Source organism: Sebastes umbrosus, chromosome 4 (genome assembly GCF_015220745.1).
Source record: "Sebastes umbrosus isolate fSebUmb1 chromosome 4, fSebUmb1.pri, whole genome shotgun sequence".
NCBI lineage: Eukaryota > Metazoa > Chordata > Actinopteri > Perciformes > Sebastidae > Sebastes > Sebastes umbrosus.
Window position 1 is genome coordinate 6484598 of NC_051272.1, and position 15430 is coordinate 6500027.

At 39.3% G+C, this 15430-nt stretch overlaps 1 protein-coding gene across 5 annotated transcripts in view; it reads right to left on the reverse strand.

Moving 5' to 3' along the window:
- Positions 1-15430, reverse strand: part of LOC119486440 (ethanolamine kinase 1-like) — a 34930-nt gene that overhangs the window by 7471 nt on the left and 12029 nt on the right. For 4 of the 5 annotated variants that reach the window (XM_037766552.1, XM_037766553.1, XM_037766554.1 and 1 more), the window contains exons 4-7: positions 10678-10826; positions 10057-10140; positions 7877-8037; positions 3358-3431 (exon numbers count right to left, since the gene is read on the reverse strand). In XM_037766552.1, coding sequence (XP_037622480.1) covers positions 3358-3431; positions 7877-8037; positions 10057-10140; positions 10678-10826 — 468 coding nt within the window. The remainder of the gene's footprint in view (positions 1-3357; positions 3432-7876; positions 8038-10056; positions 10141-10677; positions 10827-15430) is intronic. The other variant, XM_037766556.1, reaches the window with a different exon arrangement.

A 15430-nucleotide genomic window follows, 5' to 3' on the forward strand; every position in this document is an offset into this window, starting at 1 on the left:
CCTCGTTCATTTCCTCATAATAATGTCTTTGTCAAATAACGGCTCACCTTGCCAACGCGTCCGCAAATCTAAACCGCTGACTCGCAGACACTTTCAACACATGAATAAAATCATATAAGTAAATACGGACGGTAGAGGGAGGGCGGGTTTGCATTCCCCTTGTGGCTCCCTATTGTCACATCTACATCTGGGCCTGGTTAAAGCACAAGGCCCGGGCGACGCCTGTCACTCGTTGGGAAGTCTGCAGAGATTTGGCTCAGGGGGATAACAGTGGGAGGAAACACACACACACACACACACACACACACACACACACACACACACACACACACACACACACATTCATGGTTTAACTCAAACTTCCTATCTCTTTTTCTCAAAAATAATTTGTTTATCACAAAAGCCTTAAGCAGCAGTGCATCGTGTGCTCTCTCTCTCTCAAGTTAAAACTGCTTTGTGAAGCTGAGGGTATAAGGTCGTGGTCATGACAAGTTAAAGCTGCATTCATCATTATATTTTAAACCAATTCTATTGACTACATTTAATGTGGAAAATGTCAGCAGTAATTAACCCACACAGAATTATGTCCTAACTCTGCTTTTCAGCGAAGAGGCTTTGATACACTGGAACACTGTACGCCAACTGCCCCGCGAAGTTAGTGGCTAGCTCATGAAGGAAGTCGGGCATCTAAAGAGACAGGTACTTAATAGTGTGTTTCGGCTTGTTTTGGAGAAGTAGTCCCCTAATAGCAAAAAACAAAAAAAATCAACATCAAAACAAGAGTTTAAGAAAGATCAGTAAAGCTCTATTCGCACGGGACTATTACCTGGAGACCTCTAGTAAATTGTGGTTGTTGTCTGTGATCTTAATCCCGTGTGAATCTGCCATGTCCGTTTGGAAAAATTCCACCTCAAATAATATTTTTTTTGTTTTTGCTGCGCCTATTTTTTGCCTCTTTCCCGGTCAAGAATTACAGAGGCTGCGTTGGCAATAAATGAAAGTTTAGAAAACATTTTGTGTGCAAATTCAAGAGGCTCATCTCGCTACACAGCATGCAGACACATTCGCACAGGCATTGGAGAAAGAAGTCTTACAAATATGATATATATTGTTCATCCTCCTATTCAACCTCCTCTGCAAAAAAAAAAAAACGAAAGTCACGAAGACATTAATTACTGCTCTGCTATTGAATGTAATTGAAGGTTGTTTCATAGGCTATTTAAACAAATGGCAAGGACAGTCTCATAAGGTTATGACTGTGGTATGTGCTCACTGTCCGTGTATAAAAGTAAATAAATGAAAAGATGAAAGCGAGGGCAAAGCTAACCGTTGCCATCCACATTGTTTCTTTACAACGCGTTCACATCTCAACTCATCATCGCTTTGTCAGACCCCTCGGTCGCAGTAAACACGTGCTTAATGTTGCCAAGTAAACAAAAACACTTGTTTAGGTTCAGACAATAAAGCCACTAGGTTTAGGAAAGAACTGCATGGTTGGGCTTAAAACTACTACGTTTGTACAATGAAAATGACCCTGAACGTTGTGAACGGGGACGTGAAAAAACAGTGACATGAACAACAATCTCCTGGATGAAAGCCTTGTGTTTGTTGGACCCATCCACCTCCTCCTCTTCCACCCGCCCGTGTGTGTGTCTTTTCGCTCTTAAAGCTACGTCACCACAGTCCCGGCACACTTTCCCTGAGTGTTTCGCATTGACGCAGATGAGTTTATGTTGTAGTTAATAGAAAGCCCGGTGTGTCTCATACCGACACTAAAGGGTGCCTTAGGCGTCAGTATCTAACGGCGACGGCCGTGACGCCTTGGAAATGAGAACGGGCTGCTACATCACAATACCCCAGAGCACAGAGTGACATCACTAAGTGTCTTGTTTTGTCTGACCAACATACCAAAGCTCCAAAATATTCAGACCAAGGAAAGCAACAATTGTCACATTTGAGTACAGTAAAAACAGACAGTATTTGACGGCCTGGGAATGAGAACGGGCTGCTCTTTCTTTACAGCATGAATGATTAAGAATCCTGAAAGTCGTGTTGACAGAGGGAGTTAGGATATATACTATATATGTGTGTTGGGGGACAGAGGCAGGCCAGTGATGCCTTTAAACCTGGTTCCCCATCGTTACTGTTGCTCTCCGAGCTCATTTAAGTCTAACCCTCCAGTTAAAGAAAGGTAACCCGACCCTCGCCATGCACTTTAGGACAACCTCAGCCGGCGGCTTAGAGGAGCAGACGTCTAGCAGGCGCATGTGGCCCAGCCAGGGATGAGAGACGTATATGTAAGGGAGGACCGACGGCACGGGAACAATAGTGCCTCTGTGCCTCGGCACCCCTCTGGATCACATTTCCTCCGAGGTCCAGATCGAAATGAGGCGGGGGCCCTGTCGCTGATCTAGCAAGCGAGCGGAGAAAGCCACACAGAGGGGAGGGTGCCGTATGTCAATAGTGATTAGGATCACGATCACAACTGTGGCGGGTGTGGGGCACACAGAGAGAGGGAAGAAAGAGTGGGGGGGGGTGAAGGGGAACATTTCGCCCTCCTGAACTTTATTGTCTGGTTGCTGGTAGTGAGGAATGTCTCCTGGACTTGTTTAAAGATAACTACGTGGATCACAACACAGGACATTTAGAAATAAAAATAAATTAGTTTTGATTTCTTTAGAAACTCTTTGTGAAATCTGAGCTTTTCTTCTTTTCGTGATTTGTGGTTTAAGAGTGAAGAAAGGCAGAGAAATGTTCATGTGTAAATAAAGTTTGTCTGCTTTTAGAAGTGACAAGAAGAAGTGTGCATGTCCTGTTTTATGCCAGATTCTAGATACACAAAGTCTTGGTGGGGAAAAAAATGTCATATTTCCACACTCAAGTTCCTTTACTCCAATTTCTCTGCCAACAAATTATTTGTCCGGTAATCCTAATGAAGATCCTGCTTGTCTACAAAACAGCAATAAAATAGTGAGTGCTTGAATTCAATGTGCAAGACATATATTTTCCAATTGTGAGTATTTAAGTGATGTATGATGATGTTAAGTAATAAAGTGGTCTTTTTGGTTTGTTTTGTTTCTACATTAAACCGTTGCTGAGGTGTATGGTGTTAATGTGAAGGTGGTGGTGGATGTGAGGAGGACGTCGATTTCAATTTGAACAATTTTGTAACGTGTCTATTTTGTGCAGCATTTAATGTACAACAACCAGAGCGCTTTAGGAAACGAGAACCGTGTTTATACAAAGTGACACCCAGACACACTCCTCCAACTGTGCCTACAAAGTAACCACATGGAAAAAGCTTTTTTTCTTTCTACTTCATGGGGCCTTAAAGCCGCCTCCGTCAGAAACACAAACCTTTGGAAGTCAAAGTCAATCGAGGAGAACCGTGATTGCAGGATGGCCCAAAGACCCCAGAAGAAGTTGGATGCCTGGTGAAAGAGAAAGAGTAGAGCACTGAAGGGGTCATACCAGTAGGTTTACATGCTTTAGACTATTTATTACTGACTTGTTTTCAAAGCATGTTGTAGTGTTTTAATTATTTAAATGTTGCAGTTCCAGGCAGCCATTAGTTTTCATTTATTTTAAAATAATAGTGAACATCATGCCTGCCTTTATTGTTGTCAAAGTTGATGAGTAATGCAGCTGAAGAAGTTAAACAAATCATTGAATTAAAGCACAATAAAACGTGTGTGTGTCTGTGTGTGTGGTTGTGTGTGTGGTTCAGTAACATTAAAGAACACAGTGACTATATTTACATGCACACAAATATTCCACTATTTTTCCAAATGTGACAATGTTCTGAATTTTATACGGGTCATGTAAACAGCATATTCTGTTTAGATATTATGAATTAGGCCTTATTCCAAATGGAGCATTTTCCGATTAAGACATGTAGGATACATGTAAACATGGTCACTGACTTTGTTTACATGCACACTAATATTCCACTATATGACAATATCCCGAATTTGATACGGTTCATGTAAACAACATATTCTGTTTGGATATTCCGAGGCCTTATTCAGAATGGAGCATTAGTGATTAAGACACGTGAGATATGTTATTCTGGTTTTAGGAGCTTTCATCGGACATGCATACAGCGCATTCGGATTATGCGACTCAATTGGATTTTTTACGGCAGCTTGCGACACGCAGCCTCTTCCATGTTTACGGCCAGCTCTGTGCGTTGCACACAAACCAACTAGCCGACAGTTTGCAGAGATGCATGCCAAATAGAAAAGTCCACATTTCTGGTCGGAAGGAGAAACACACCTACTTTTAAACATTATGAAAGATTTGGATATCAACAGTTTTTTTGGATATGTGCAAATATCACAACGCCGACCTTTTCAAGAAGGTGGGTGGAAGAATGAAAGAGAGAGGCTGTGTTTGCACGGTCGAACAAGTACGCCACCGGTTAATCAAAATATGCACAGCTGCACGTAAACGGGCATATTCAGGCTGCTCTCATACACTATTTATAGCTATATACGGAAAGTAATGCACTGTAATTTGTGTAAAACCAGAAGTCAACGTTGATTTATTTGTCACGTAAGTTACGTACTGAAGTAACGCCACTTCCAGAGTTATTTTAAGCCAAACCACGATCTTTTCCTAAACCTAACTGAGTAGTTTTCTTGCCTAAACCTTCAAAAGTTGTTCCCTGTGAAGACAGAAGTTTATTTTGAAAAGTCTGTATGCATGTAACGAGCGGAAATAGACACATTCGTAAGAAAACAAACGAAAAAAGAGGAAAACAATTTCGTAAGATATCAAACAAACCGTTGGAATATTAGTGGAATATTCATTTTCATTAGCCATGTAAACAGCTTAGTAGGAATATTGTTTTTTTTTCGAAAACATTGTGATGTGTTTGCATGCTCATTACAATACTTGATCTTGTCTTTAAAGGAATGGCAGCAGGAACGTGTGACTGACATGCAGTTATCATGCATCCTTTTTACGATCCAATTAAAGCTTCAGAAGCACACTTCTTCTTTCCTTCCTGCAGGCAGGTCACAGCGGGGTCAGATGTCAGAGTCTTCAGCACAGCAAATGCTGGCTGACAGAGAATGAATTGGTGCCAACTAACTGAATGACAGACAGACTCATTAACTACATGCAGCTATAAGTCCATGATACCCCTGTAGGACTGGAACATGTTTCAAAAGAGCTTAAATCTGGATTATATTTGTGGTATTTGCACACTTGCGAAAATATGCAGTGCTGATTGTTCTAAATCAAACATCACAGGTGCTGTACGGTTTCACCAACTCTGCTTTTCTTTGATGCTTTGCTACATTTCCCCATGCCATAGAGCAGAACTGTAAAAACACACTTCAGTGACCTCCAGTTGTCGTGTTATAACTGCTCCCATAACTGCTGCTGCTGCTGCTGCTGCATGCCAGCTGCACGCTGCTCAGTCAGAATGACAAACCTCCGTATTGAATGGTTCCCTCCTTAATGGCTTTGCTCACTTAGGCTTGCGGACTTCCATGCCTCCATAAATTTCTGTTGTTCTCCACCCTTATTGTAAATCTTCATGGTAGGACCACTAATAGCAAGTCCTAATAAGATCCAGACAGGCCTCTGTTCTGTGGCCCAGTGATATAATCACGTTTTTATTTGATAATCAAATAAAGGGTGGAATGAAATACTTGAAGAGCAATGTGCGGTTTCCCCCTCGGCTTTTTTTTCCCTCCCTGGCAGATTTTCATCTCTAATCTCTGTCTTGAGTTGGAGAGAGAGATTGAGTGTGTTTCCATTATGATTAATAACTGCTCTCCATTAAGAGAGCATTAGTCTAACACTAAGCAGAGACCGTCAGTGACAGGGAGCCATTGAGAAAAACGGAGATGAGAGACGTGTGGGCAGAGTGACATCACAGAGCCGCAGGCTTTAGCCTCGACATCACGGGGGGATCCCTGCGGAGGAGGCGAGTCGTAAAGACCCCACCGCGTCTTGGCACAGTTTGCCAGGGGATTAAGATCCGAAAGAGGCAGCTTCACGCCGCAGAGCTTTGGCAACTGGCCAGGCGTTGTCGATGCCACACAGCGGAGCAACACAGCTTCCCCCAGTGCAGACTGGTTTCCTTGGTTTTTGACTATTCATCTGTATTCTCATCTACTGAGACTCAGCTATAGTGTGAATTCAATGTAGTTTGATTATTCCAAGCAATTACCAAGCGGTATGAAAGTGATACAAAAGGTTAAACATGCATTTAATACAACTCGTAAAAAAGGAAAACAAAAGAAAAAAATATTAAAAGTCATCAGACTGAATCGTCATCTGGTTTTACCAGATGTGATGAGAAACAGTAAAACCTTAGTGAGATCTGCATGGTGCAAATAAATGGTTGAAAATTGTCTGTGCTGGAAAAGGGATGCAAATAACAATTATTATTTTTTTATTAGCAAATAACAAAAGATTTCTTGATCTATAAAATGTCATGATATAAAAATCCCCATCACAATTTTTCAAAGTCCAAGATGAAATTATTGGTTTATCACACAAAATTGTCAAAAAAAATCCCCAAATCATTTAATTTACTATCATAGATTGTGCATGTTGTGCTATTTATTGTATGTATTGTGATTTACTGTGATGTGTTTTAACCAACCTGTGAAGCTGAAGGCAAATTTCTTCATTTGTGGACAATAAAGCCTATTATCATTATTATTAGAAAACCAGCAAATATCACATTTTGAGAGGCTGTAATGAGTAAATCTTTGGCATTTCTGCTTAAAACAATAAACAATTAATTGCAACATCGTTGCACTAATCCTCTCTGCTTTAAAAGGAATCATTTATATATGTTTCATATTATAAACAGGGAACTATTGGATATTTTGTTTATTCCATTTGTTTTGTCTCGTGATGAAGGAAAACCAGTGACGAAAGGCTCTGAGTATAAAAGCTAATGAAGTGAAGTATTGAACATAAACACAACATTTAGCGGGTAAAATGCCACTATTTGTGGATATTTTTAAATGGAGACGTTTCAGCTCAATTCCTCGAAATTATGAAAAATAGACCCTGTGATTTTCTGTTATCAGGCTCAGTATCCCTCATTTTGACACGGCTTGTCAAAACAAGTCGAGTTGGAAACTTGGCTGGTTAAGCGTCAGTGATCAATTTCTCCCACTTCCCTCGAGTCAAGAGTCCTCCTCGGTTTGTCATAGAAAATCTGATTTCAATCAGCACGATGTTATCGCCTCTCTCGCTCCATTCCAGGCTTCATTTCTTTCCCCCCGCTCACACTTCTCCCTCTCCGTCTTTTGGCACAAGTTATTTTAAAAAAGTAATATGCTTCCTCATCATTTCTGGGGCTATTTCAAGAGACATTCACACCACCCCAAAATTGCTTGGGACAATTCTGCATATTGTGTTGAGCTGTGAAAGCATTTTTACACAGATAGTCCAGCACCACTTGAGCCACCAAAGAATGAAAATTGTGGTCATACGAAAAATAATTTTGGCTGCTGTCTTTCATTTTTCCCTGCGGCAGTTTCTAATCAACTCAGATGGAGTCCATCAAACTTTGAACAGTGGTGGGTCAACCGTGGATCGGGTTTGGTTTTCTTTGGGGAGTTTTTTTTTTCTCTCTGGGAGCTGGAAAAGTAAATTGTTAAAATGTGATGGTGAGGTGTTGCCGCCCTGTCATTTCAGAGGTCTGCACACATATGGATATTGTTGAAATGCACACACTAATCTCATAATATTGAGATATTTGAGTCTTTCCAAAACCAGAACTTAAAAAAAGGAAATAACTGTTGAGAGATTTGTCACTTTCCAAAGTCTTTCCAAAGTGTTGAGGCACTACATAATGACACATTTCAACATTTCAACAAAGTCGGCGGGAGCAGACACTTACCAGTGAGAATTTGCAGACTTGAACGTAGAGCTGCGTAACTTCTGCCTCTGTAACAGTGACCTCATGTCCCGAACTGTGCTTGTAACTCTCCAGATAGGCCGTCAGCCAGTCCCTCTGCAGCTCCCGGCTCGGGTAGAGGCTGTAGTTCACATCATTCACACCTCCGACACAAAACACATATGCACACGTCAGTGGAACTACTGTCGGTGTTACAATTCAACACAAAGCCTAAACTAACTGATAGTTTTGAAGCTTTGCCAGGGAGCTACATCAGCTCCACTCTCCAGCTAACACTTGTCAGTTCCACATAAATCGTTTCAGTTATTTGTCCCCATCTGTGCACTTAAGGTGCAACAAAGAAGCACGGGAACTGGACGACAGCAGCTTCAGCTCAACACCGATTTTAAAATCTTAGTGAGGTCGATGTGGTGCAAATGAATAGTCCAAAATTTTGTGGACGCAATTGTCATTGTGCCAGTTCTGATAGAAAGGAAAAAGGACTCCAGCTAATGACTGTTTTCATTTTACTTTGTCAAGCATTTTTGCAATGAATCTGTTGGGTTAAAAATGGCAATAAATAGTAAAAAATGTCAAATACAAACATACTGTCAGCTGTGTAATGTGACTAAGTACATTCTTTATTATTATTGTGCTTATTGTACTTTTTTATTACACATATTTTCTTATTAATCTAGTTTTTATTTCACATTGTTTTACTGTTATTATAGCTTTTAATTGTATTTTATTATATTTCATTCATTTCTCACATGCATTGGTCTCACATTGTCAAATTGTTAAATTGTTTTAGTCTTTTCTCTTATTTTCATGGTCCACACTTGTTCTGCCTGATTTTCGGCTTGTCGGTCATCTGTGAAGTACTTTGAACTGCACTAACCTGTATGAAATAGTGTTATACAAATAAATTTATATTGATTGATTGATTACTACTTGAGGATCTTTTATTTTATTTGAGTATTTCCATTTTATGCCACTTTACTACTCTACTACATTTCAGAAGAAAATATTGTACTTTTTACTCCACCACATTTACCGGACAGCTATAGTTACTTTAAAATCAAGAGTTTACATAGGAATCATATGTTAACCTTAGAGAATACGATGTATTATTACAGATAAAATTACTCCACAGTATATAAAATAGTTAAGATGAGCTCCATGTCAAACTGCAGCAGTTTAATGCTACTTACACATACGCAATAACAATCTATAAATAAAATAGTACTCACATTAACGCTCACAGGGGCCATTGTTCTGCATTAAGTACATTTAATTTTCATACATTTAGTAGATTTTGCAGATAATATTTACATAATTTTACTAAGTATGATATTTAACACAGGGCTTTCCCTTGTAACAGAGTATTCTTAGTGTGGTGCTGATACTTTTACCTAGGCAAAGGCCCTGAATACCTCCTCCACCACTGCATACTCTAAATTAAATTGCACACAGTACTAGAAAGTAAGAAGCGTGGAAATTGGGTGACATGTAAAACGTTTTCAGATGAAAACTGATTTGAAAGTCTTAGAGGGATCTGTTCGGTGCAAATGAAGGAAAAGTAGTTTTGCAGCTTTCATATTTGACTATATTTTAGCTGTATTGTCTCTTTATTAACGGGAAATGAAAAAGGGATTTATACGCTGTCATTAAAAGAGCTCCAACATATGAACAATTGACATTTGGGTCATCCCAGCCACAATTTGGCATCATGATAATTTAAAGAGTTGGACCGAGGTTGTACGGTTGGCGAGTGTTGACATGAAAACTGACGCGGCGATATGCTTCTTCGCAAACTATATCTTAAAAGTGATGAATTGATGATTGTTCCACAAATGTTCGAATGAACCCCGTCAAGCTTCGCTGTGACACAGCTGGTACATCAAAGCCACTTTTATCGCCACGCAGAATACACACTGAATACTGCAATTTGTCTTGGCAGCATCAGAAGAAGAACAGTTTCATGGTACATAATATGGCAGAAAGATAAAGTGATATCATAGTCAAAGAGACAGCGCAAACTGGACAATGATTCTGCATACCACTTACTGTATACACAACTTCTGCTTCACTCAATATTCCACATTAAGGCTATCTCATATGTTCTGGACATGACACAGATTTGGAGGCAAATTGAACTTCTTTTCATCGCAACACAGACCTACCGGCAAATTCATTGAAGTGATTGCCAATATCGAAGGCCTGGTAGTTGTAATCGGCGTACTCGTAGTCAATGAATTTCACCATTCCTGATGGAGGAGGAGAGGGAAAGGAAAAGAAGCAGCGGTTACCAGGACAACATGACAAACCCGTCTTAGGTAAGGTTGTATAACTGACGACTCTCCCTCCTTTTATTCAAAGTACAGAACCTTGTGGGAGTCAAAGGAACAAGGAGTCTCTTTTGACTCAGAGTCACCCTGGGTATCCTTGTAAAATATGTGAGAGAAATAAAATCACAAGAAGAGGATACTACAAATAAGGTAAGGACATTTCATAAAGTGGGAACACATTTTTCAGTGGTGCAAAGGTTTGCTTCTATGTAAAGTAAAGGGGAAGAGCTGCATTATTTCAACTGATGAAAAGAAATCATCTATTTTTACATTAACTTCAGTGACAAGACGCTCAATCGTAGAGCTACAATTAAAGAGTTTAGCACAAGTCAGGCATATATTCTTAGTTTTCAATTGCTTTTATTGCTACTGATTGATGATCTGCCACTCTATCTTATTTCAGTATTATATGAACCGTGTTTTCTGCTGTCGGCGATGTGCACGGCTGCTCCTCACCCTCTTTGTGGTTGTAGATAATGTTTTTTGTCAGAAGGTCGTTGTGGCAGAGGACAGTCGGCGAGTCAATCTGCGAAAGGTGTCTCTTCAACGACTCCATTTCAGCTGACAAAATCTCAAAGCTGGGCACCTCTCGTAGAGCCATGGGACTGTAAGAGGCAAAACCAATGAAATTACTTCTTTTTTTTTTGCAATGGGTAAGGCGAGATTGTCTGTGAGGAATGTTTCATGAAAGAGGGGTGTCTTTGATTGGGCACAGTGGCGGTGGCCCAGTTCAACATTCATGATTACCAACTCTGCCAGTGTGTGATGCTTTATACCAAAGAGCTTCAGCTTTTAGTTGAATCACTGAAGCTGAAAAATACACCACCAGTGAGTTTCATCTCACACAATATTTTACGATTTACAACTTTACAGAAATCCATTAAAGGGGTTAAATAAAAGGCAGGTTAAAGGGGAGATATCATGAAAAAACCCCAATCTGTGAAATAAGACAACCCAGGCAGTTTTTTTTGTGGGCTGCCTATTTCAGAAAACATGTGATTCAACAAGTCATTCAGATTTGACTCCCCTTCCTATGTCACATGCAGGCTCATTAGAATATATCGCCCACAGCTTGAGAACTACCTTTGCAAAGGTGCACCATATTTTTCTCAAAAGCCAAACAGAGCAGACTGGGCTTTTCCAGGAGGGGGTCTTAAAGAGACAGGCGCTAAAACGGAGCGTTTCAGACGGAGGGTGAATACAGGTATATTCAGACAGACACTATGAGAAAAATAATGTTTTTTTTTACATTAAAGCATGTAAACATGTTCCAGTAGAAACCCAAAACACAAGTATGAACCTGAAAATGAGCATGATATGTCCCCTTTAACAAGGTTTCCACATTTGATGGAAGAATATCTATGTTTGTGTGAACATCCTCTGATTACTTACAGAACGTATCTAGTTTGTAACTGCAGCCCTGATGGTTTATTGTACTGTTGGCTTTCACACATTATTGGCAGTGGTGGAAGAAGTTTTCCAATCTTTGCCTTGCATAAAAGTAGCACTACAACAGTGTAAAAATGCTCCATTACAAGTGCAAATACTGTATTCAAAGTTTTGCTTAGTAAAAATACAGAAGTATTATCAGCAGAATGTATTTAAAGTGTCAAAAGTAAAAATAAGTATCCCTTGTTACATTAATATTATATGATTGGAATATTATTACTGATGCATTAAGTAACATTTAGTTGTTGTGGTTGGTCGAGCTGGAGCTCATTTTAACTGTTTGGTAGTTTAGCCTGTAACAATATGTCAAATAATAAGACATAAGATGATTGTGTGTTTTGTTTTGACAGTAAAACGTACAATATTTTTGCTCTGAAATGTAGTAAAGTACAACTGAAAATAGAAGCCCTTGAAGAAGTAGAGTGCAAGTTCCTCGAAATTGTACTTAAGTACAGTACTTAGTAAATACACATGTTACATTCCACCACTGAGCATGGATAGTCTTTAGCACTATGGGACATCCTTCTTAATAACAAGCTGCCGAGACGGAGAACAAAAGACATTCTTAACAAGTAAAGTAACTAGAAAGACATTTGTGAGATTTTGTGAGCATGCCTCATGTGACTAAAGTGAATGTTTTTTTTCTAACTTCTTCTTCAATTGTTATTGTAAAGGCTCAATTTAACCCAGAATTTCCCCTTACACATGGTGACTCACCTGCCTTTAAGAATTGTTCACCCTAAAAGAATTTGAATTGTCTGGATCTCAGCAGTGTGTTGGTGTCCCGTTGTCTACTGTATCGAGCATGGAAAAACACAGACTGCTTGCAAAAACTATGTTAGTTACATGAGTCTTAAAATATGCACCCGATCTGACTGTTATCAGGGTATTGAATAGGTGTTATTGATAAACATCTGTCTCAAGTTTGTAGGCTAGTAGGGGCCTACTAAACTAATAGTAGGTTCACAAGGCTGTTATCACCCACATATTTCAGTGAGCCAATGTTTACCATGGATGTGGGTCATTAAGGCTGTACTGTGTTGTAAAAGTGATAGCAAAAAAGAAACACTCTAATACGTTGTAAAACTGAATGAACCGTTACATTTTCAACACAAACAAATCAATTTCTACTTTAGGTTTAGGTAACAAAACTACAACTACTTTAGGTTTAGGTAACAAAACGTCAACTACTTTAGGTTTAGGTAACAAAACTACAACTACTTTAGGTTTAGGCAACAAAACTACAACTATAGGTTTAGGTAACAGAACTACAACTACAGGTTTAGGCAACAAAAACAGTTGGTTAAATTTAGAGAAAAACATAAAATAACATCACTGCATGTTCTTGTCTTCTTTTAAAACTTCTTTTGCTGATCTATCATGTGAATAGATGATAACAACTAATATTGGGTGCAACAGGGCCCTACTGACCCACATCTATAGGGCCTATAATAATGATAATGATTATAATGCATTTAATTTATATACCACTTTAAAATACAGTGAAATCTCAAGGTTCTTCACACAATGGGTAAAACAATCCCAATGCAATGTTAAGACAATTTATACAAGAAACATGCGATTAAAAGCGTCGAAATAGGATGAATCAAATTATAGACAAAATATTTCAAGTTAAAAGTGGAGAATAGAGGAACGGGTCAGTTTTAAGATTAGATAGCCACTGATTTAATAGCCTGACAACAGTTTAATCGGCTGAAATATTGTCATTCCTCTTGGGTTGATGGAGTTTTTTGACACATTATATAAACAAAGTGTGTGTGAGGGAAACAAATCGGAACTAAACTTGCATAAATGAAGGGAAAACAAGACTTTTATGGCGCAGTTGTCGGAGGGAGCAAGAAAGTTAGTCAAACCGACTTTGTTCAACACTTTTCTTCCGGGAACAACATGTTTGTAAACTGAAGCAGTTCGACGTGCCTCATTGAGAGGTTACATGCCTTGTTTTCACTCCGTTGATGGCTCGATCTATCAAAGAAGCCACTAATGTCCTTGGACGTCAGTGCAAAATGCACCTGGAAGAAATGCTGCGCAAGCATCCGTCTTCTAATTAATTTTTTCCGTGTTTCCTTTTCAGTCCTCGGGCCACGATAAGAGGGTAATTTAAACAGTGTAATTTAAACACTACCTATTTATTCGAGGGGGGAACAAACAGATGCTCTGGTATTATACACACTTGTGGACGTAATTTAGTGAGGCCTGTTAGGAACGCACAATAAAAGCAGAGGAGCAGAGCCTTGTTTATAGTCGTGACACAGAGGCTTCTGCTGCCTTTTACAAGTCCTCCTACACATCCTCAACAACACAAGCCATTTTTGTGTATTATCCTTCATTCAGCCATCCTTCATGCTGTGGACAGAGAGATCAAGGATGGATTGTGAATAAAAACACGTTGAAATCTATTGTACCTGAAAGAAAGTATATGAAAACATATAGATTCTTTTTTTAAAAAGAAGCTGCCTGAGTTTGGATCTTTTTTCTATTTGATTTATTGTCAACTGAGTGAAAATACTGTAAATCTTAAATCCTAAAGTAAATCTTAATCTTAAAGTAATCTTAAAGTAAAATTTTCTATAAGACCTAGAATATAGCTGTTTGATTCACATCTACTCGCCTGTGAAATCTTTCTGTTATTTAAAGTCGACCCCCGTCTGACATGCATAATTTATCTATCTCCTCTCTAATATGAATTAAAACACACACAGTTGGATGGTGAATCACACTGATTCCTTTTCAACTCATCCATTGCTTTAACTTAACAAACTGACTTTACCATAGAAAACCAGCGATTACTCGGAGTCAAAAGCTAAATGAAAGACTTCCATTGACTTTAAATGGAAACCTGTCGTCTTGCCATCAGATCTTTTCCTCTCTCTTTTCTGTCCTTTTCATGCGAAACAGTTCGTCAAGTACGTTCGCCTCCTGCTCCTTGTCAAGTCTCTGTAAGGTAATTAGTGGAATTTCCTCCTCTGGCGCTTCATTATCAATGTGCCTTATTTACATATGATTTCAAACACCAGCCGAGCACTGATTTTTTTCTTTTCTTTTTTTTCCATTTGCAGTTTTATGCGAATGGTGGGAGTGCAAAACGGGAGACGTAGCGGGGGGGCCTTTGGGAGAAGAAGAGGTTGCACTCTTGCTTTCCATTGCTTTTCTCTCCCATCTCTGACTTCTACTGTGCACTCCCTCTCCGAACCTTGCAGCTGCTGCAGCCTCTTTCGCTCTCTCTCTCTCTCTCTTCTTCTCTCTATCTGTCTCTCTCTTTGCACAGCGGGTGGCTTGAGAGCTGAAGACCTCCTCTGCAGGTGCAGCCTCTTCCTGCTCTCTCTCCTCTGCCTTTCTTTTACCATTTCCTCTGAAGATCACATTCATACCAGCACTCGTACATTCTCAAGTACAAAAGTTTCTCTGATGCCTGTTTAAAATCACTTTTTTTATTTTTTATTCTTGCTCTTCTCTGTCTCTGCTTTTATGTGTGTGTGTGTGTGTCATGTCACAGTTATCACATTCAAGAGACTGAATATGCAAACAGACACACACGCACCACAGACATGAGTTTTAACCATAAATTAACCTCTTGAATCTCAAATCTCATAAACTATGCTGTAGAAATCCTTCCATTTCACTTTATCGTCCTTATTACATATCCTAATTATTGATATTTTCCTGATCATTTTTTAGTTCTTCTGTGCGTCTGTATAGTGTTTGAGCAGCAGTGTACTGTGTCAAGCCCCTCAGTCAC